Raw genomic sequence first — 21,967 nt, 5'->3', positions numbered from 1 at the left:
ATCCCTTCATTCCCTGCCTGTTATGTGCCCGTTAAAAGTTGCTTATGGTATCTGCTTTCAGCGTCTCCCTTGGCAGCGCGTTCCAAGCACAAAATATTTTCTGTGGAAAAACAAATAAGTATCATTTACATTTCACCCTCTCACCTTAAACTATGCCCTCTAGTATTTGACATATACACCCTGGGAATAAGACATCTAACACATCTTTGTCTCTCATAATTTTATATACCTCTATCAGGTCGCCCCTCAGCCTCCGACGCTCCAGAGAAACCAACCCAAGTTTTTACAACCTCTCATTGCAGCTAATACACTCTAATCCAGGCAACACCTGGTGAACTTCTTCTGCACCCTCTCCAAAGCCTCCACATACTTTCTATAGTGTGGCGACCAGAACCACACACGATATTCCAAATGTTGCCTTACCAAAACTCTATGCAGCTGCAACATTACTTGCCAAAGTTTACATTCAATGCTTCTAGCAATGAAGGCATGCATGCGGTGCGCCTTCTTTAGCACCCTATCTAATTATATTACAACTGTCAACAAGCTATGAACTTGCAGCCTAAGGTTACACTGTACCTTAATACCCCTTAGAGTTCTGCCACTTACCGTGTACATTCCTGTGGTGTTTGACCTTCCCAAATGCATCATCTCACACTTCACTGGATTAAATTCCATCTGCCATATGATCTATACCCTGCTTAACCTTTGACAACCTTCCTCGCTATCCACAAGTTCACCAATTTTCGTGTCATCCGCAAAATTACTAATCAGACCATCTGCGTTTTCATCCAAATCTGTCTAGCACCCTCTGTTTTCTATGATCAACCAAATTTCGAATCCAATTTACCAACTAGCCGTGGGGATCATGTGACTTCATTTTCTGGACCTGCCGACCACAAGGAACCTTGCCAAGTGCTTTACTGAAGCCCTTGCAGATAACATCAAATGACCTACGTTCATCAGCCACGTTGGTCACATCCTCAAAGAACTTCCCTCACACAAAGCCATATTGACTAGCCTAAATAAATCCATGTTTATTTTCCAAATGAAACTAAATCCTGTCCTAAAGAATCTGCTCCAATAATTTCCCTATCACTGTTGTAAGTGTTACCGACCTCTAATTTCACTGTTGCCCTTCTCAAACAAGGGAACAACATTGGCTATCCTCTAGTCTTCTGGCACCTCGCCAGTAGCTGAAGAGGATACAAATATCTCTGGCAAGGTCCCAGTAATTTCCCTTACTTCCCCCGGGTTCCTGGGGTACATACCTTCAGGTCCTCTGGAGTTATTCACAATGTTTTTCAACACCTCCTCCCTAATGTCGTCTTGCCCTGGAATATCAGCATACTCCTCCCTGATCTCACCGTCATCCATCGTCCTCTGCTTGATGAACACCGATGCGATTTTGGACCACGCCCACTTTCTCTAACGCCACGCATTAATTCTCTCCTTTACCCTTGAGTGAATCTATCCCTTCCTTAGGTACCATCTTGCTTTTAATATACGTAGAAAATGCCTTAAGCTTCTTCTTATTCTTACTTGCCAAGGATATTTCGTAACTTCGTGGCCCCTTTTAGCCATTAAAACCCCGTGTTTAATTTCTTCCCTGCTTCTTTAAAACTTTCCTTCTAAACCTCATATGCTTCGTTTCTTACTTCTTTTTGACTCAGCTTGCAAAGTTTATTGTCATCCAAAGTCCCGAACCTTGCCATCCTTATCTTTCATCCCCACTGGAACATGCTGGTCCTGAACTTTAACACTGTGTGCAGTTCTGGTCGCCGCATTCCAGGGACTCGCCTGTGAGTGAGATAGTTCTGCATTTTAACTGCTCCATGTCTGACGAATTGTGAAATGCCTTTAGAATGAAAAGGCTTGGTCCTTTTTCCGGATGAAAGAGTTCATTTACAGTATTCATGATGAAGAAAGCATTTTGTACTTCATGTGACCAAAAGAATACTCATTGGCAGGTCCAAAATTAGAGGTCCAAAAAAGATTTTGATTAAGCGATCAAACGCAGAACTCAGGATAAAGTTCCTTGCCCAAAGAAGAGTCAAAATGTGCAAATAGTGGAGCCCATCATGTGGCAAAGACAATAAGCAGAGATGTATTTAAGAAGAAACCCGTGAGGTACTTCCCTTCAACCATTCGGTTCTGAAAACCAACCGGAGCATCCCTAATCACTGGAGTTTAGCAACACTATGGCAACCTTGACCACTTTGCACTGAAATTGACTTTGTTCTAACTGTATTCTTTCTTGTAAAAAAAGGAGTTTAATTTATATTAAAGTTATTTTTGTGAATACTGTTTATATGATCATATGTGCCTGTGATGCTACTGTGAATAAGTTTTGCATTGCACCTTTGCATACATATACTTGTGCACAGGACAATAAATTCGACTTTGACTTTGACTTGGATGAGGAAGAAGGTAATGCTGATAGGGTGAGATGTTGAGGAGTGGGAGACCATGCGTGTAACGCAGATGCTCGGATAGACTGGATGGGTCGAGTGGTCTGTTCTCACGCAAAAGAATCGAATTGATCTGCATCTGAGCAAATGACTTGAAAGATAATCAGCTTGAGTGGTTCATCTGCACGTATGTAATCTGCCAGTGAACAGAAATTAAACCGTCCTATTTCTCACGACACAAAAGGGGGCCATTCAGCCCATTGTGTCTTTGCTGGCTCTCAGAGCAATTATCTCCCCCCCCTCCAACCCCAACAGAATGTTCAAAGTCGCTCTTCTGAACTCAACAAAGGAGTTTTGCCATGTGGTCACCCAACTGCATTTGTATCTTATTCCCTCTTACATACCGATCAAATGTAACCCCGCCCACAATATTTTTCAACCCTAGTCCACTAAGGCCAAAATTACAGTTGCCAATTAACCAAACAAGAAGAACATTGAAGCACACGGAGGAAACCCACGTGGTCACATTGGAGACGTCCAAGCTCCATACAGACAGCAGCCGACGTCAGGATGGAACCAGGATCCCTGGTACCATCGCCAACTCCCATATCACCATCTTGATACAGTTAAGCACAACGAGAGGAGGGAAGTTAGAGTAATGCTGATCTATAGTTAAGAAATGATCCAAATTTCCCTCAGCTACTTTCACTTCATTAAGAGCAGTCATGGAGGTTGGACCAAGGACAAAGTCGTGCTAAAGCCGACTTAAACTGTGCTAATAATACCAATAAAAGAGGATTTGAATAGTTACCAAGGTTTTGTAGGCAATTATTTTGATAGTACTGCAGCTGCAGCCCAGTTGGAGTTAAACTGTTGAAATCCAATACTTTCGTTTCCCTTTTCCTTTGACATTGCTCAGAAGTGTACCGAACTACTTCATCTTTTGTCTGCTTCAGTGGAATTCTTGTCTGAAGCACAAACTATCCAATGCATCTAGAGGCCTAAAAGGCATTAGAACACGCGGAACGGGGATTATTTAACGCATGGGCTTCTGCAGTGGGTGAATGGGAGGGGTGGGAGAGCAGTCGCCGATAAAGTGTAGGTTGTGTCTCACCGGCCGCTTTCACTGGACATTTCAGTCTCAAAGCCACGCTCGATGAACAACGAGGCCGCAGGAGCACCGAGGAGTCGCACTCAGTTTGAATTTCCTTCACTCAACAAGTCGAACAAAGAGTAAACAGGCCCCTTCATTGCTCATTGAACTGTGGACCACCGTACGGCAATTGGGAACGCAGATATAGACTGGGCTGGGTAGGGGCAGGAGTTTGGGTGGTGTTGCGGTGGGAAATAGCAACTCAAACCCCGGTTCGGGGTCAGTCACCCTTCCCGAGGCCCGAGCAGAAAGTCACCCGCGGGAGGAACTCAGCGGGTCGAGCAGCATCCGGGGTGTGGGGGTGGGGGGGGGGGGGGGGGGAGGAATTGCCGAAACTTTGGATCAAAAACCTGCATCAAGAATGAGGTTGGAGTGGAAAGATAGCCAGTATAAAGGGACGAGGTGGAGTGGTGAGGCAGAAGGCCCGGAGGTGATAGGTGGATCCAGGAGGGATGAGGGATGACGGGCAGATAGAGCCATTTGAGGGAGGGGGAGAGGTGGAGTTGGGAGAAAGAGACAGGTAGGTCAAAGGTGGAAGTGGTCAAAGGTGAATAAATGAAAGGCAGATGAGGCTAGGTACGGGAGGGGAGTGTGAAGGTGGAGACAGCTGTTCAGGCCGATGAGCGGGAACATAAAGGCTCTTAGTTCTGGAATAAAAGTACTAAAGTAAAGAAGGTGATAATGGGAATCATTCGGGGAGAAGTGGACGGCTGATGGAGCCAGATGAGGGAGGGAATCCGGTGGGAGACACGCATGAATCCCCATTTTTGTCCCCCGAGCCTTCCTGGTTTATTCCACCTAGTAACCACATATTTCACCCACCGGATACCCTCCCCCATCTGGCTCCATCTTCCAGTCACCTCTCCCCGAATGGTTCTCATTATCACATTCCTTCCTCATCAGATTATGGCACTGGTATCCTTTGTGTTACCGTTCATCACCGTCCACAGCATCTTGCCTTCACCCCCCCCCCACCCAATCTGTTCTCTTTGTCTGCTTCCATCTACCACCCACCTGTCTCTGCCTCCCAACTGCACACACCCCCTCCCAGTTGGCTCCATCTGCCGGTCATCCTTCACCCCTCATCAGTCTACCTTCAACTACTGGATCCTGTCTCACCACCCTGACTCTCCTCTTTATACCGGCTCTCTTCCTTCTTCACACTCAAGTCCTGATACAGGATCTCGACCCGAAAGGTCGACAATTCCCTTCCCCTTCCCTCACAGATGCTGCTCGACCCGCGTGTTCCTCCAGAAGTTTTCTTTTTGCTCCAGATTCCAGCATCTGCAGTCTCTTGTGTCTCCCCAAAGCCCTGCTCAGCCACGCTCAGCTTCATCCAAGCCCCATCAGACACATTCGCGCTCCTCATATACCGGCTGAGAGACTCTGACCCTTCTCAAAATACGATTCAGGGACACTCCAAGGGTCGATTCAAGGAAACCCGCTTTCCCTGAATCCCGGTTCGGAGTCATTCGCTCACCATGAGGCTGGGTTTGGAAAACTCCCCAAAACTCGGCTCAGGGAAACTTACCCTCCCCAAAATCCGAACTGGGGAAGCTCACCATCCCTAAAGCCGGCTGCAAGGAAGCTCGGCCTCCTCAACACCAGGCTCAGCGAGGTTTACCCTTCTCAAAACCAGATTCAAGGATACAGGATCTCTTAAACCCCTTCTGAAGTCCACTCGATATCCTCAAGACCTGTTAAAGGTGCACTTACCCTTCTCAAAATCCCTGCTACGCTCAGAGTCACCCGCCATCCGCACTGAATCGAAATACTCTCGTGGACGTCTTATGTTGGAGCGCACAACCACAAAGCAGTGTTTATTTAAACAATCGAGTCTTATTTCTACTACATTGGCAGCACTTCCAGTTTCCGTCTACGGGATTGCAGACAATGTGTGTAATTTTAGTCTCCGCATCACCTGATTACACCACAGTAGGAGCACCGGGCACACTTCTTGTCTCCGAATCATTTGATTAGATAAAGCATCTGTGAGGTGCTTCAGAATATTAAGAGACTTGAAGTAAAACAGAAACATGTTGGAAATGCTCAACGGCTGATGAAACATCTGGGAGAAAAAAATAGAGACAGTGGTAGGTGTGGAATATGGTGTGAAAGAGAGAAAGGAGGAGAGAAAGGGAGAGAACAAAATGGGAAGAGAGGAAATGCTGAAAGATAGATAGATAGATAGATAGATAGATAGATAGATAGATAGATAGATAGATAGATAGATAGATAGATAGATAGATAGATAGATAGATAGATAGATAGATAGATAGGTAGGTAGGTAGGTAGGTAGGTAGGTAGGTAGGTAGGTAGGTAGGTAGGTAGGTAGGTAGGTAGGTAGATAGATAGATAGATAGATAGATAGATAGATAGATAGATAGATAGATAGATAGATAGATAGATAGATAGATAGATAGGTAGGTAGGTAGGTAGGTAGGTAGGTAGGTAGGTAGGTAGGTAGGTAGGTAGGTAGGTAGGTAGGTAGATAGATAGATAGATAGATAGATAGATAGATAGATAGATAGATAGATAGATAGATAGATAGATAGATAGATAGATAGATAGATAGATAGATAGATAGATAGATAGATAGATAGATAGATAGATAGATAGGTAGGTAGGTAGGTAGGTAGGTAGGTAGGTAGGTAGGTAGGTAGGTAGGTAGGTAGGTAGGTAGGTAGGTAGGTAGATAGGTAGGTAGATAGATAGATAGATAGATAGATAGATAGATAGATAGATAGATAGATAGATAGATAGATAGATAGATAGATAGATAGATAGATAGATAGATAGATAGATAGATAGATAGATAGATAGATAGATAGATAGATAGATAGATAGATAGATAGATAGATAGATAGATAGATAGATAGATAGATAGATAGATAGATAGGTAGGTAGGTAGGTAGGTAGGTAGATAGATAGATAGGTAGATGAAAAAAGCGGAAAGAGATTAGAAGATAATCTCTTTGATGGGATGCAGAACATGAGAGATTGAAAGATACAAATAGTGGGATAATTTAGCTGCAGCTGGTTTATGTGGAGGAGACAAAAGTAGGAAACGTGTGGGTGGAGGAGAATAAAAAACCGCTCGGGAAAGAAACACTGCGGCTCCTGTAAACCTGAAATAAATGAAAATGCTGTAAAAGCACACATCGGATCAGGCAGCATCAGTGGAGGAGGGAGGAGAAGCAAAGCTAATCTTACAAACTGATAACTTTTTGTCAAAGCCAGCCGTTTCTAATAGTGACTTAAATTTCCTTTGATGAGAAGAGCATCAATGATCATCTCTCAGAGAAGTGGGGACAGTCGTTAAAATTTGCAGCTGCTTCTGTGGGACATTACTGAGTGTTTTCCCCTTGTTAACGTTGCAATTACAATTAGTTGAAATGCAAGGCATGTCTTGTTGATCAGAAGTGCCACGAACCAGCAACAAAAGAAACACACTGAGCATGATTCAGTGTTAATAACTATTTTATTAATTACTACTTATGATAATACGTAAAATAAAAGTAAAAATGTTAGTATGTTAGAATTCAAAAATGTTAAACCTCGAACGTTAACCCCAAAACTAAACTCTTCGTGTGTGTGTGTGACAAAGTCCCAAACTCCCAGTTCCGGAATCGTTCTTAAAGTTCAGTTCCGCAAGCCATAATGTGAAACATGAGAAAGGGCTTCTTCAACAACCACCGTTGTCTGAAGATAAGACGTAGACGTAGAGAAACATAGAGAGAGTAATTACGAAATCCAAATGTTCCACGATGGAACCCAAACGACACTTCAGTGTTTACTCGGTAGTGAATTCCTCACCCCGAAAAGCATCCGAATTGTGGTCGTCCACACACAAATACCTGTTTACTTCTGCAGGTCAGCAACAAAGTGAACTCCGCCGGATTACTTCCAACTTCCATACATGGATTTCAGTAGAAAACACAGTTATTGTTTCTCATCCTTCGATAGAGAAAACAAGCAGGCTGGTGTCACTCTCCCTTCTCTCTCTCTGTCCTTCTTCTCCTGACTTCTTGAACAACGTCATTACGTCCTTTATCTTCTATTGATGTAAGCACGCCCCACACACACATACACACACACTCTCTATCTTAAAGGGACTTTCACTGAGTCCGTAACAGAAGCAACGCAGTTCTCAGTGGGTTGCTTGGTAAGGAACTAGAACAGAAAACTTCGAAATTGCAAAACGTTAATGTTTCCATCAGCAGTAGAAACCACGAAATGTTTCACAATGCAGGAAATATCCAGCCAAACAGTAGAGAATTCCCATGGTTGTTCAATCTCGTTTCAGTGAACCAGATCCAGAAATGTTTTAGTGTGACGGAGAATGGGAAACAAACAGACCAGTACACCCCAAGAAAAAATGCATATTTTGTCAGACGAAGAATTCTACTGAGCTATTCGTTGGTTGAATAAACGAGGAAGTCCAAGGTGAGCTGAAGTTAGATGTTTGTTATTCTGGTTTCACGCTCTGTCAAGGGAATCACCACTGAGGCAAGTTACAGAGTAGTTAACTGCTGAGGAGAGGTGACGAATGGACTCCGTATCCGACCAATCAGTTTCATGCCAGGGAGGTCTCGAGTTAGAACAGCGACTGAATTCATTTGAAAACGGTGAAATGCGAATTTGTAAATTAGTGATTTCACGTCATACACTTTGCACTAAAATGTATTTTCTGTTCTAATTGTGTTCTTCTTTGCAAAAACTGTGTTTAATTTATGTTTAATTTATGTTTTTTGTGAATGCTGCATATACGATGCATATGACAATAAACTCGACTTCGATATTTTGACGTTATATTCCTTTAATACCGTTTCAAAGTATTTCTTAGAGTTTGAGGTATTTTAACGTTTTATCTTAAACTGGGGCGCTGTGAATCCCGAGGATAATAACTGTAGAATTCTAGGAGACACATGCATGCTGGTAGAATAGACGCATTTGTGGCAGAAGAATCTATTTGCAAAGTTCAGGATACACATGACTTTTAATGACATTTTAAATTTCGTATTTCTCAGAGTTAAACTTTCCTCGACATACTCAGAACGTGAAGAAGATTCTATTATACAGCCTGTCGCAGTGGTCTGGAATTCACTGTGTGAAAGGATGAGGGAAGCAGATTTAATTGTGTGTTTTAAAATATCTGAGCAGTGGAGTATCCTCAACATTATGTTTTAGCTAACTTCGGGCAGTTGGCCTATTTATATGGTCTATGCATCTGCCTGTGTTTCAAAATGAAAGTTCAGTTTATTGTCATGTGCACAAATGCGTATATGCACAGGTGCAACGAAAACTTATTTGCAGCATCTCTCTCTCTCTCCCTCTCTCTCTCTCTCTCTCCCTGCGTGTGTGTGTGTGTGTGTGTGTGTGTGTGTGTGTGTGTGTGTGTGTGTGTGTGTGTGTGTGTGTGTGTGTGTGTGTGTGTTGACAAAAGTTTAATAAATCCTTAAGCACAGCGTACTTGCGTCCATAAGCTCTCTCTTGTCAGCACCGGACACAAAAAGAAAGTGATGCATTGTAAGTAATAACTGCTATGCACAACACTGGACGAAGTGCAAGTGAATCGCTAATCATCTCAAAGCACTGCAGGGAAGCCAAGAGATGAGTATCTCACTTGTACCTTTTCCATTCTAGTGATTTACGTTTGCTGCTTGCCATGCAGTCTCCTCTTTGTTGGAGAAACCAAATGCAGAATGCGTGAACTCCTCGCGGATCACCTTGATTCAGTCCACAGGAGGGAACCTGAGCTTCCAGTTGCGGGCCACTTCAAGTCTCCGATCTACACCCAAGCTGCCATATAGATCACATAGATCACTGCTTTCTTCACTGTTCCAACAAAGTTTAATATATGTTTGAGGAACAGCAGCTCGTTCTCCATCAGGACACTTTGCGGTCTTCGGCGCTGAATATCAAATTCAGCAATTTCAGGTAACTCGGATTCTCTGTTTGATTTGAACTGAGCAGTTCTGTTGTACCCTTTTCGCTGTAATATTTACCTAGTCTATCTTTCTGTCTTCACACTTTCTGATCTGCTGGGTGGTTCCTGCAGCTCTGACCACTTCTTCACAGTTTCTCTGTAACCCGTCGTTGATTTCTTCCCTTTTTATCCGCTCTCATTATTCTTTCGACCAGACGACTTCATCAGCAATTGATCACTGCAGCAGTCTTGCCCACCCACCCCCTCCCCACTCCCTGGCAGCGACATCCCTTTGGCCAATCCATCCCTTTCCTAACCTCTTTGTAACTTAAAACTAACTGGTTTAGTCCGTCTCCCATTCCCAATGAAAGAAACATCGAAAATAGGAGCAGTGTTCCTGTTCCCTCAGTTAACGCGATCATAGCTGATTATGGTCCTCAGTATCGTGAGCCCGCCTTCGCCCCATGGTCTTTGATCGCTTTAGCCTTAAGAAGTATATCTATCGACTCCTTGAATATATTTAATGATGCAACCTCCCCTGGTGCTATGAGAGAGAATTCCACAGGTTTCCTTACCTCCTGTCTCCTGATTTCCGTTCACAATGATATACCTTGCATTCTGAATCCGCGACCCCTGGGTAAGACGCACCATTTACCGGGAACACGCTCCTTGAAGAAAGTTTCTCTCGTTCTGTTAAAGTTTTGTAGGCGTCCAGGAGATCCCTCTTTCCTCTAGAGCTCATATGGGGGTATATAAAATTATGAGAGGCATAGACAGGGCAGATAAAGTCATTTTACCCGGGTTAGAAATGTCAAATACGAGAGGGCATAGTTTTAAAGTGAAAGGGGTAAACTTTAAAGGCGGTATGCCAATTAATTTTTTGGCACAGAGAATAGTGAGTGCCTGGAAGTCGCTACCAGGTGTGGTAGTGGAAGCAATCACGATAGTGGCGTTGAAGAAACATTTAGATAGGCACATGAACATGCAGGGCATGGAGGGATGTGAATTAATTGCAGGCAAATTGATTTAGTTTAATTTGGCATCATGATCAGCAAAAAAAAAACAGCATGCGCCGAAGGCCCGATTCGTGTGATGTTCTATGATCCATGTTCCAGTGAGTATAGGTCACAGCTGACGCAATTTCTCCTCATGCTTTAGTCTTACCAGTCCAGAATCTTCATTGCATTTCCTTCATGGCAAGAACATCCTTCCTCAGATAAGAAGACAAAAATACACACAGAATTCCAGATGTCCTTCCTGCTGTAGTCAAATAGTCTTGCAATGAATGCCAGTGCAGCATTTGCTTTCCTAAGTGCTTGTTGCACCTGAACGTATGCTATCAGCGACCGGTGTACCGGGAAACCCCGCTCTCCATGTTCTCCAACGTCCTTTTCCCCAATCCATCAGCATTCAGAAAATAGTATGTCTACGTCCTTAAACGTCCTTTCTTTGATCTCCTCCCGCTGATGCTGCCTGTCCCGCTACGTGATTCCATCATTTTCTACTGTTTAAAATTTCAGACGTCCAACATCTTTTCGTTCCACGGGTTTCACTTACTGCTAATTTTCTTTGCTTTCTCTGCCTTTCTTTAGGTACTCTTTTGAACTATGTAATTATTTCTGTAACTTACAGTAATTTCCATGTCCTGCACTGTACTGCTGCCGCAAAACAGCAAATTTCACTACATATGTCAAGTGATAATAAACCTGATTGTGATTCAGATGTCAAATGCTGCGGTCCGCAGCGATCAGACAACGCTGGCCTTGTCCTGGATAAAAATTCCACACCCACATTTATCCCAGCATGAGCTTTAATAAACGACGTGTGTCTTTCCACCTCGTTGTGTCGGTGGGGGGTGGGTGGGGGGTTGGGTGGTGACATGAGATTGACGTCATGAGGAAACGTAGAACGCACCGTGCCCACGACTTCGGAATGATATCGGACTAAGACCCGCCCCGGATCCCACACTGAAATATTTAAGAGTGTTGAGAAATATCTAACTTAAGCTTGTAAAACACCTATGAAATTAATTGCAATAAAATGCTTCAAATATTTTAAGCATCAACAATATAACCTTGTCCCTTCTGCTTCTTAGATCTCATTGTTAAAACATGCAATTGGTTTATTCGCTAAATTGTGGGAGATCTAATGTGGTTTAATCCGTTTTTGTTAATTTATGGTTCTCATATTTCTTTCTGAGAACCACTACTTTGTCGCCTAATTCACACGTTAAATGACCGGTTGGCTTTTCATGTAATTTGGATAGTCGTAGTCATACAACATGGAAACAGGTCTTTCGGCTCAACTAATACAAGCCAAATAGTGGGCACCCATTCATGTTAATCCCATTTTACAGCTCTTTCCCCATAGCTTCAATGTCTATGCGATTCAAGTGGCCATCTAAACACCTATTAAATGCTGTTAGAAAGTCTGCTTCCACCGGTGTCTCCGGTAGTGCATTCTAAGTACTCACCGTTGTCTGTGTGAAAATGGTCCCCCTCAGATCTCTTACCACTGATCCAAAATCTATGTCTTCTATTCACCTACGATAAGGTGTGTGTGTGTGTGTGTGGGGAGGGCGGGGGGGGGGGGGGAGGAGAAGATTAATGCAGTCCACTCTATCTAAACCCCTATAATGTTATATACCTTAGTCATGACCCTTCTGAACCTCCTCCGCTCCAGGGACAACAGACCCAGCCTCTCCAGTCTCTCTTCATAACTACACCCCAGGCAACATCCTGGAGAATCTCTTCTGTACCCTCTCTGGCGCTATCAAATATTCACATGGCGCATTATAACCTGGACAAAAACTTCACCAGACTGCAATTACCTACGAGTGGTACACCGATGTCATTAATGAGTATTTCTGGAAAACAGTTATGATAACAAGTCCTGAGCACCATTCCATTTGATAACATTTATTGCCATTTAATATTCTGGTGAATATTGATGGAAACACTAAACGTGATAATGTTAAAGTTTGCGCCTCATAACACACATTTTAAATATATTTGAAAAAAAAATCACATTATCAGCCAACAATATGATATGGAATTACAGAAGCAGAAATGCTGCTAATACTCAGCAGGTCAGGCAGCATCAATGGAGGGCGAGAGGCAGTGTCAACGTATCAGGCCGAAAATAAAAACAAACGAAGATGCTGGAAATCTGAAATAAGAACAGAAAATGCTGAAGTACTCAGCAGGCGAGTTAGCATCTGTGAGAAGAGAAGCAGTTTAACCGGGAGAAGTTCTGATGAAGGGTCCAAGTCCGGAAAAGTTAGCTGTTTCTCTGTCCACAGATGCTACCTCACCTGTTGAGTGTTTTCAGCATTTTATGCTTTTAATTTGACATCTAAGGCCTTTCAATAGTACAGCTTGAGAACAAAACAACAACTGTTTCAGCTCAAGGCCCTCTGAAGTCTACAGAAGCTTAAATAGACTCATAGACTCTATTGTTACCAGGAATGAGAACACTGAAAACACAGTGTTGAGTTTTAACTATCCCACGCTTTCTCAAATTATATTGTTGCCAATGGTAGCTGGGACGTGACTTTCGTGGCACAGACGACCACATCTTCATTTCCAGTTGATCTAGTTTCAGCAAAGGGTTTGTTCTTCTTGGATTCTCCTTCTTTGTTGTGTTTATTCAAACACTAAGGGAAGCTCAATATTTATTAGCTGAGGAAATAAAATATATAAATTAGTATAACGACAAGTCGAATGGAACAAAATTGACTGCAACTATTACTATTAACTGGCTGTCAAGAACATGTCTGAATAACTGCTGAATGTGAAGCTGAATTTTGTCCAAAATATTTTCTGTCTCGCTGTCTTCCAGGCAACCTCGTTACAATAAGTCTCCGTTACCAACTCCATCTGTGCCACAGCTAAAACGCAGTTCTTTATGGCACGTTCCCAACTTTGCTACGTTTCATTTTAATTGTTTTATGTTTTAATTACTCCAAACCATTTAAGCTTCTGAGAAATGTCTCTGTGTATCAGGTTGTGCAATGTGAGGCCTGTTCGCCTCCTGACAGGTCTGTTGAGTTGAGGCTCCCAATAGAGGTGCCACAGCACGGAATTAGCAGCCATGGGAAGTGTCGGAACCTAGTGCGAGTTGCGGATGCGGTAAAGTATGACGTCAAGGCTAATAACTACCAGTTATGGGACAAATTAGCTGGCATGTGTTGTTTTTTTAAAACTTCGAAGTCGAGGAGACTGAGGAAAGATCGAATTGAGATATATAAACGTATGAGATGACTGGAAGAAGTAAGTATGAAGCATTTATTTTCCTTAGCATGTGGGCGAATAACTGCCAGACATTGATACAATAATTGACAGGAGGGTTCATGGGGAAGATGATTTAAAAAAAAAATAGGGTTCTAGAATATTATGCTGGGAAGGGTAGTAGAAGCAGATGCCATCATCATATTTACAAAGTATTTGATGAGTACTTGGAGAGGAGTCTCCTTTCAGGCTGCGGACAGAGTGTGGGATTTGTCTCAGAAACTCCTTTTCGACCAGAATTAGAACATAGAACATTACAGCACAGGAGAGAGACAGCACGGTGGAAATTGCTGCAATGAGTTAAACGGCTGCATCAGGCGCCCAAGTTTTTTTTAAATCATATCATCCTGAAACGCAATGCGACATAGAGACGAATGACCAAACGTATCATAAGCAGACGGCACCGCTGAGTTCATCAAATTGAACATGATCCCAATGCATGAAACAAGTGCATCAAATAATATCCTAACGATGATCCAGAAACTTAACTCTGCTTTCCTTTCTGCTGATGTTACCTGACCCATTCAGTGTGCCCAACATTTTCCGATTTTATTTCAGTTCCAGATGCTTGATTTTTTTTTACTTCAAATAACGTGGCTGATTTCAAAGGTACTCAATTGCTATTGCTGTGTGACTCTGGAATGAATCTGTTACCACCTACAGGATGCACAGCGCGTCACAAGCCAGTGTTTGTTTTTCTGCTTGAATGGGAATTGTGTGGTCACTTGGCTCAATCACGATTAATTTCATTAATATCTTTTAATTGGCAAAAGAATACACAATGGAACCATGTCTTGTCATTTCTGTGAATATTAGTATTCTACTAAAGTGAAATGATTCCCACGGTGCTCGTGAGAAAGCGCACAAGAGCATAAGACATAGAGGCAGGACGGGGCCATTCGGTCCCTCGCCTGTTCCACCATAGATGTTTTTCTACTTTCATGGACATCCCTTGCTTCCCTAAACAGCCAAAAATATGATCAGTGCCCACAACAGATTAGAATGTAGGAGGAGCATTTCTTTAGTTCGAAACTTATTAAATAAACAGAATACGCTTAATTCTTCAACAGCAATTTAGATGGAATTCTTGCATGCACAATCATTTGAAATCTGTAGGGTAGATTTGACTTCTATTAATTATGAAGGCTAGAGAGTGATAAATGGCTTCCGATTGTTCCTGTTATTTCTCATGGTATTCTTCTGTCGCCGTTCAACAACTCATGGCTTTCTTGAGAAATGGAAGATGCTGATTTTTATTCAGAACATCTGCCATTAACGGTATGGCACAGAGAAAACAGGCTTATTACATTTAGTATAAGTACAACATTCGGTGTAAAATACCTTTAGTAATTCATAACTTCATAAGTGGTTAATAGCTGGAATGAATTGCCAGAGGGGGCAGTGGAGGCAGATACAATAACAACGTTTTAAAGACATTTGGACAGGTACTTGGATAGAAAAGGCGTGGAGGGATACGGGCTAAATGCTACAAATGGGATTAGCGCAGATAGGCATCATGGTCGGTATAGAGGAGGAGGGCAGTAAGAGACTGTGTCTGTGCTTCACGAGTCTCTGATCTTTGCCATGATACTACCGTTCGATATAAAATCATTATCTGGAAAACGGTCCGAAGCTATGGTGCACATGGGTAGGCGGTAACGCAGTAAAATACAGAGCATGTTAGGAGATAATCCATTTCTGCATTTAACGATTAGTTGTAGTTCGCATTTATTACCTGTAGACCCAGTACCAAATACAGTCTACGATTCCAGTGAGAAATTCTTCACTGTATTCTGACGGACACTTGCCTGTTAGATCACTTTGTTCCTATTGACGATTCCATGACACTCCCGGGAACGGATGAGGAAAACTGTTACAATGTTGATCACAACAAATATTGCAAGTTTCACTCCCATTTCAAGCATCTGCCAATGCAAACCCCTTCCATTGTTTTCTGCTGTGTTCCTGCCTGTTGAGAATAATGAAATCAAATTCACCAATTACTTTTCTACGGACTTTCTATACTTTCCAGTATCTTGTACCTGATTGTTCCTTGTTTCTTTCCAAATAAAAGCAAATACAAGCACCAAACAATGACATGGGAGGCAGCGGCACCTCTTGTTGAGCTGCTCGTTGAACTGCTGCTACAGAGCGCCAGCAGCGTGGGTTCAACCCGAACTGTCTGTGTGGAGTCTGCATAGTCTCTGTGATTCTGGAAATCTAAAACAAAAACAGAAAAATGCTGGAAATACTCAATAGGACGAGACGCATCTGGGTCGTGGACCCTTCGTCAGAAATGAAAAAGAGACAAAAGATGCTTCTGAAGTTGGGTCGGTGGGGATTAATGTGATAGGGTAAAACCGAATGACCATGGGGATGAGCCAGAAACAAAGTTGTCTGGTCAATGGGTGAAAATAAGAACATAAGAAACAGGAGCAGGAGGAGGCCATCTGGCCCGTCGAGTCTGCTCCGCCATTCATTAGATCATGGCTGATGCGGCCGTAGACTCAGCTCCACCTACCTGCCTTTCCCCCATAACCAGTAATTCCCCTACTTTGCCAAAATCTATCTAACTGTTGTCTAAAGTACATTTAATGAGGTAGCCTCCACTGCTTCCCTGGGCAGAGAAGTCAACAGATTCACTAGGAAAAGCAGTTCCTCCTCACCTCCGTCTTAAATTTACTCCGCCAAATCTTGAGTCTATGTCGCTGAGTTCTAGTCTCACCTACCAGTGGAACCAACTCTCCTGTCTCTATCTTATCTATCCCTTTCATCGTTTTATATGTTACTATAAGATGCCCTCTAATTCTTCTGAATTCTAGCGAGTATAGTCCCAGGCGACTCAATATTCCGTCATAGGCAAACCCCCTCATTCTCCGAATCAACCCGGTGAACCTCCTCTGCACCACCTACAAAGACAGTTTATCTTTTTTCAAATAAGGATACCAGAACTGCACGCAGTACTCCAGGCGCGGTCTCACCAGTACCCTGTACAGTTGCAGCATAACCTCCCTGCTCTTAAATTCAATTCCTGTAGCAATGAAGGCCAATGGGAGCAGTTAGAAAGCGAGAACATGGACAAAAGAATATGGACAAAAGAATGAAGAAGTTACGAAATGAAGAGCAGGAAGACAAGCCCAGCAGGTCAGAGTGGGCAGGTTTTCCACTCCCAGAGAGAGAGAAAAATAAGGGGTAAAAAGCTGAACTAATGTTACAGATGGATGACTGATACAGACCGAGAACACTGTTACAGTGTGGGTTTCCTCCCGGGTGCCCCAGTTTCCTTTCGCATCTCATTAATCTGCCAATTGGTAGGTTAAGTGAGAACTGTTAATTACCCCTAGGGTGTTGCGGAATTAATGGGAGTGTGGGGGTAGAAGGCTACAGGATGAATTAATGGGGAAAGGGGTTTGTTTTGTGTGCCGGAATAGCCTCGATGAACCAAATGGATTCCTTCTTTGTTATGTAGAAATATGGGACTTTGCCTTGAGTTTGTCTGCTCAGCCGTTGCAAAGCAGAATAACGTGGTACTTTTCCCCCATTAAATAGTATTTTTACGTCCACCGTTTTACTGCTTTCCACCACAATTAAACACCACCCATCTTTTGTTCAGGAACACGAACCGATTACGACATTTGAGTTTACAAGAGGACTTTTTATGTGTTATGACTAGATTTTTTGAAAGCCTTTTTAAATGTCCAGTCTATTCATTGTTCATGTATTGAATAAAATAAAGCAATTTACTCTCTATAAAAGTGGTAATGGAGGTCTTGCTGTGCTGATTATTTCATGTCGTGGTCATGTATCGTCCAAAGGCGCATTTGGCAGTGGAATATCTTGAGGTGCACATCGTCCAATCTCTGTCTGTCCATCTATCTATCTATCCGTCTTTCCTTCTCTCTCTCACCCTCTCTCTCTCTCCCTCTCTCTCTTTCTCCCTTTCAAGTACTCTCCGCCAGTATTGATGAAAGATCGTCAAATTGCTCCTTGCTCTCTCTCTCTCTATCTCCGTCTCTCTCTCTCTCTCTCTCTCTCTCTCTCTCATTCTCTCTCCCTCTCTCTCTGTTACTCTTGATCTCGCTATTTCTGTCAAGTAGTCTACTTTGACCACAGACTTCCACAGATCTTCTTGTACCGTTAATGTTGCCCCTGGCCTATTGATTTCTCGACGAACGGTCTGTGAACAACCGTGTCCTTGAGTTCTGATGATTTGATTGAAATTATAGATGACATGTCTGTCACAGAAAGGTAATTTAGTCTAATCTTCCAACACCTGCATATTGTTTTGGAATCAGATTGACCGCAGGAGGACGTGTGTTAGAACATATAACACAGAATAGTACAGCATAGAACAGGCCGTTCGGCCCACAATGTTGTGCCGAGATAGCTAATCCCTCCTACCTACAGAATGCCCATATCCCTCCATTTTCCTCTCATTCATGTGCCCATCCAAGCCCCTCTTGAAAGCCCCCAATGAATTTGCCTCCACCACCCTATCAGGCAACGCATTACAGGCATCCACCTGTGTTATTGTAGAATGCATCTATACCTAACTAAAGAAGCGTTTACCACATTACATTATAAACGTATTTTATATACATCGAGTCATCAAACTATTTCATCTGGTGATAAAGATTTTCCCATTATTGCATTGTTTTATTCTCCATTTTCCTCTTGTTTGGTTACACCCACCGGGTTTGTCTATCCACAGAATTTAATTGCACTTTGTACACAACAGGTTTGAAGGACAGATGCAAATGGAGCAAATTTACCTAATGTGCACTCCTAAACATGCTGTACCATGTAACAGCTGATTCCAGCTTTTAATTCCAGATATATTTTACTTTCCCTGAATCTAAGCTCCCCAGCAGCCGTGATCTGCTGTTTACTGTAGATCAATCGCCTTCGAAAACTAGCCAACAAGTAACGACTATCATGCTTGTTTAAATGCACCCGAGACCGCTGTTCTTTTCTCGGTATCGTTCCCACCAATTCACTGCCTTATGTTTGTGATTGCGATTCTGTGCCTTAACGTCCTAGCAGAAGGTTATAGTTTCTGAAAGCGACCTAGTGAGTTAATAACTCGTAAAAATAGCTTCCGGTTTTTGAACTGGCGCTCAAATCTTTACTAATTGCAAAAGGACTTTGCAGATTCCTACAGCAAGCACTGTCTTGTTCAGGATCTACTCTACTTTGTTATAGTGTGTGTTGCATTTTAACCTAAAGCCTAACGATGTCTCCTGCTCTATAGCAAATGTTCTTTGATGGTATGAAGACTCATTCCGCATGTCCTCTGAGCAATCCCAGCATTTTCTCCCGGCTTATTCTTTAATTTTTATTGGATGTTTGTGTGTTACCGATTCCGCCAGTTTCCTGAGGACAGTCTGGGTTAAAATAACTTCTTAAGAATTCGTATGATTGTGGCGATTGCAGTTTCAGTTTGCTTATCATTATTTTGTGCACATATAAAAGGTCATTAATATGTTAATAGTATTCCGAATTTCTTTTCCTAAATTTGCATTAAGCAACCTTTTTTTGCAAGATTTGGTGGCGCTGTTAAGAGAGGTGCATAGTCAGTCTGATATAAATGTAAGGTAATACGAACTTACGTCTGATTGTGACTTCTGTCCCGTTTCCAAGATATTGTGCTTCCATGAAAATATCCACTTTGCAGTAATACTTTCCTGTATCGTTCATACTGAGATTGGTGATTTGCAAAGATTCACTTAGAATGCTTATTGAACTGTTCAGCAGAACGCGACCTTGATACCCGCTGCACGTGGCGCAAACGCAACGATCTTCCACGTCTTTGTACCAACTGATGCTTCCTATTATTTTGTCCCCTTGATGGCTTGATTTCAGGCTGAAAGTACAGTTCAGCTGCACCGTCCCCCCTTCAGTAACAGTGATGCGCTGCGGCGATTGGTTGATTTTTCTAGCAGCTCCTGTAACCCGAAATAATCTCATAGAGTCGGACAGCACAGATACAGTCGTTTCGGGTCAGTGTGTCAATGCCACCGTTGCTCTCATCTACACTGATCTCATTTACCCACATTGGATCCATAGACTCCCATGCTTGTATTCGTCTAGGTGCTTCTTAAATATCTGCCTCCGCCACCTCTTCAGGTAGTGCAATCCGGTCTCCAACCACCATCTGTGTGAAAAAAAAATCCCCCTCTAAACTTCTCATTTTCGCCTTAAAACTATGTCGTCTTTTCTTATGCACACCAATCATGGAATAAATATTGTCACCAACTAACCAAACTACACCTCATAACTTTACCTATTTCTATTAGGTAACCTCTCAGCCTCCTCTGCATCCTCTCCGGTGCAATCACACCCTTCCTATTGAGTGGCTACTGGAACCGCAGGCAGTACTCCAGATGTGGCCTGACCAATACTTTATGAAACTGTTATCTGACGTCCCAACTCTTATATTCAATGACATGGCAATCAAGGCAAACATCGCATTATCCACCTTATCCACTTGCGCTATCATTTTCAAGATTCCTTTTACCCTAAGGTCCCTCAGCTCATCAACACTGCCTCGACCCCTGCCGCATATGGTGTACGTCCCACGCTTGCTTGCCTTCCCAAACTGCCAGTTGAAGTTGCCGTTTGCTATTTACAACACCACAAATTTTCAATAATTTCAATAATCTGACTTTCAGCGCCGGAGTTTGGTGACGGTCCTCATCATTAAGCATCAGAAAATTGCGTCATAACATTCTGCACAAAATCAAAATGAATGGAGATATAAAGCTGCGTCTTGCAAGTAAAGCATGAGGACTTAACTGTCTAAATAACCTTCTCTATGATAGAACCATAAACAAAATACAGCACAATACAGGCCCTTCGGTGCACCATGTTGACCCGACCTTTAAAACACGCCTAAGACTATATAAGCCCTTCTTCCCACATATCCCCCTATTTTAAATTCCTCCATATACTTATCTAACAATCTCTTGACCTTGACCAACGTATCTACCTCCACGACTACACCAGGCAGCGTATTCCGTGCACCAACCACTCTCTGGTTGAAAAACCTTCCTCTGATATCTTCCTTGAACTTCCCACCCATTACTTTAAAGGCATGTCCTCTTGTATTAAGCATTGGTGCCCTGCGAAAGAGACGCTGGCTGTCTACTCTATCTATTCCTCTTAATATTTTGTATACCTCTATGAAGTCTCCTCTCATCCTCCTTCTCTCCAAAGAGTAGAGCCCTAGCTCCCTTAGTCGCTCCTCATAATCCATACTCTCCAATCCAGGGAGCATCCTGGTAAATCTCCTCTGCACCCTTTCCAACGTTTCCACATCCTTCCTATAATGAGGCGACCAGAACTGGACACAGTACTCCAAGTGTGGTCTAACCAGAGTTTTGTAGAGCTGCATCATTACCTCGCGGCACTTAAACTCGATCCCACAACTTAAGAAAGCCAACATCCCATAAGATTTCTTAACTACCCTATCCACCTATGAGACAACTTTCAGTGATCTGTAAATATGAACCCCCAGATCCCTCTGGTCCTCCACACTACCCAGTATCCTGCCATTAACCTTGTACTCCACCTTGGAGTTTGTCCTTCCAAAGTGCACCACCTCACACTTCTCCGGATTGAACTCCATCCGCCATTTCTCAGCCCAGCTCTGTGTCCTATCAATATCCCTCTGCAAGCTTCGACAGTCCTCCACACTATCCACAACACCACCGATCTTTGTCTCTTTCTCTCTCTCCCCCACCCTCTCTCCCTCTTTGTCTGTGTGTATCTGTGTTTGTGTGTGTGTGTGTGTGCGCGCGCGCGTGCATTCTGGGTCATGAAACTGTGTGTGGATTACTTACCAGAAAATAAAATCATTGAACATACAAGCCCATTCCACATCATGATTCAGCGTCTGCCTGTGGATGAAGACAAACAAATGAAAACAAAACATGGTAAACTGGAAATACAAGAATAAATTGCGGATGCTGAAAATCTGAAATAGAAATAACAAACGAGGCTCAACGTAAGAATGAGGAACAACACTTTATCTGGGGAAGTAACTGTCTTTGGGATTCAATGATAACTTCAGCAATTTCAAGTCACTCGCTTTCGCGTTTAGTTCTGCTTTAAGTTATATTTATTCAGTTCTATTCGCTCCACTAACATTGCCTAATCTGCTGGGCATTTCCTACAGCTCTGACCT

At 42.8% G+C, this 21,967-nt stretch overlaps 2 protein-coding genes across 4 annotated transcripts in view; both read right to left on the bottom strand.

The window, feature by feature from the left end:
• LOC127586055 (natural cytotoxicity triggering receptor 3-like) overlaps positions 1–21,967 on the bottom strand; it is a 41,749-nt gene that overhangs the window by 12,667 nt on the left and 7,115 nt on the right. For 2 of the 3 annotated variants that reach the window (XM_052043841.1, XM_052043843.1), the window contains exon 1: positions 5,281–5,405. The exons of the other annotated variant lie outside the window; for it this stretch is intronic. In XM_052043841.1, the coding sequence (XP_051899801.1) occupies positions 5,281–5,320 (40 nt within the window). In that variant the 5' untranslated portion in view covers positions 5,321–5,405. Of the gene's footprint in view, positions 1–5,280; positions 5,406–21,967 lie in introns of those variants that run through there. 3 annotated transcript variants of the gene reach the window in all.
• LOC127586056 (natural cytotoxicity triggering receptor 3-like) lies at positions 12,487–21,768 on the bottom strand. The gene is made up of 4 exons (XM_052043844.1): positions 21,624–21,768; positions 19,392–19,727; positions 15,591–15,751; positions 12,487–13,173 (listed from the first exon to the last, which is right to left on the bottom strand). Exons 1-3 carry the CDS (start codon positions 21,664–21,666, stop codon positions 15,594–15,596), a joined length of 537 nt encoding a protein of 178 aa, XP_051899804.1. The 5' UTR covers positions 21,667–21,768; the 3' UTR covers positions 12,487–13,173; positions 15,591–15,593.

Source organism: Pristis pectinata, chromosome 34 (genome assembly GCF_009764475.1).
Source record: "Pristis pectinata isolate sPriPec2 chromosome 34, sPriPec2.1.pri, whole genome shotgun sequence".
NCBI lineage: Eukaryota > Metazoa > Chordata > Chondrichthyes > Rhinopristiformes > Pristidae > Pristis > Pristis pectinata.
Note: the sequence above shows the minus strand (reverse complement) of the source record. Positions and strands in the feature narration are given on the sequence as shown.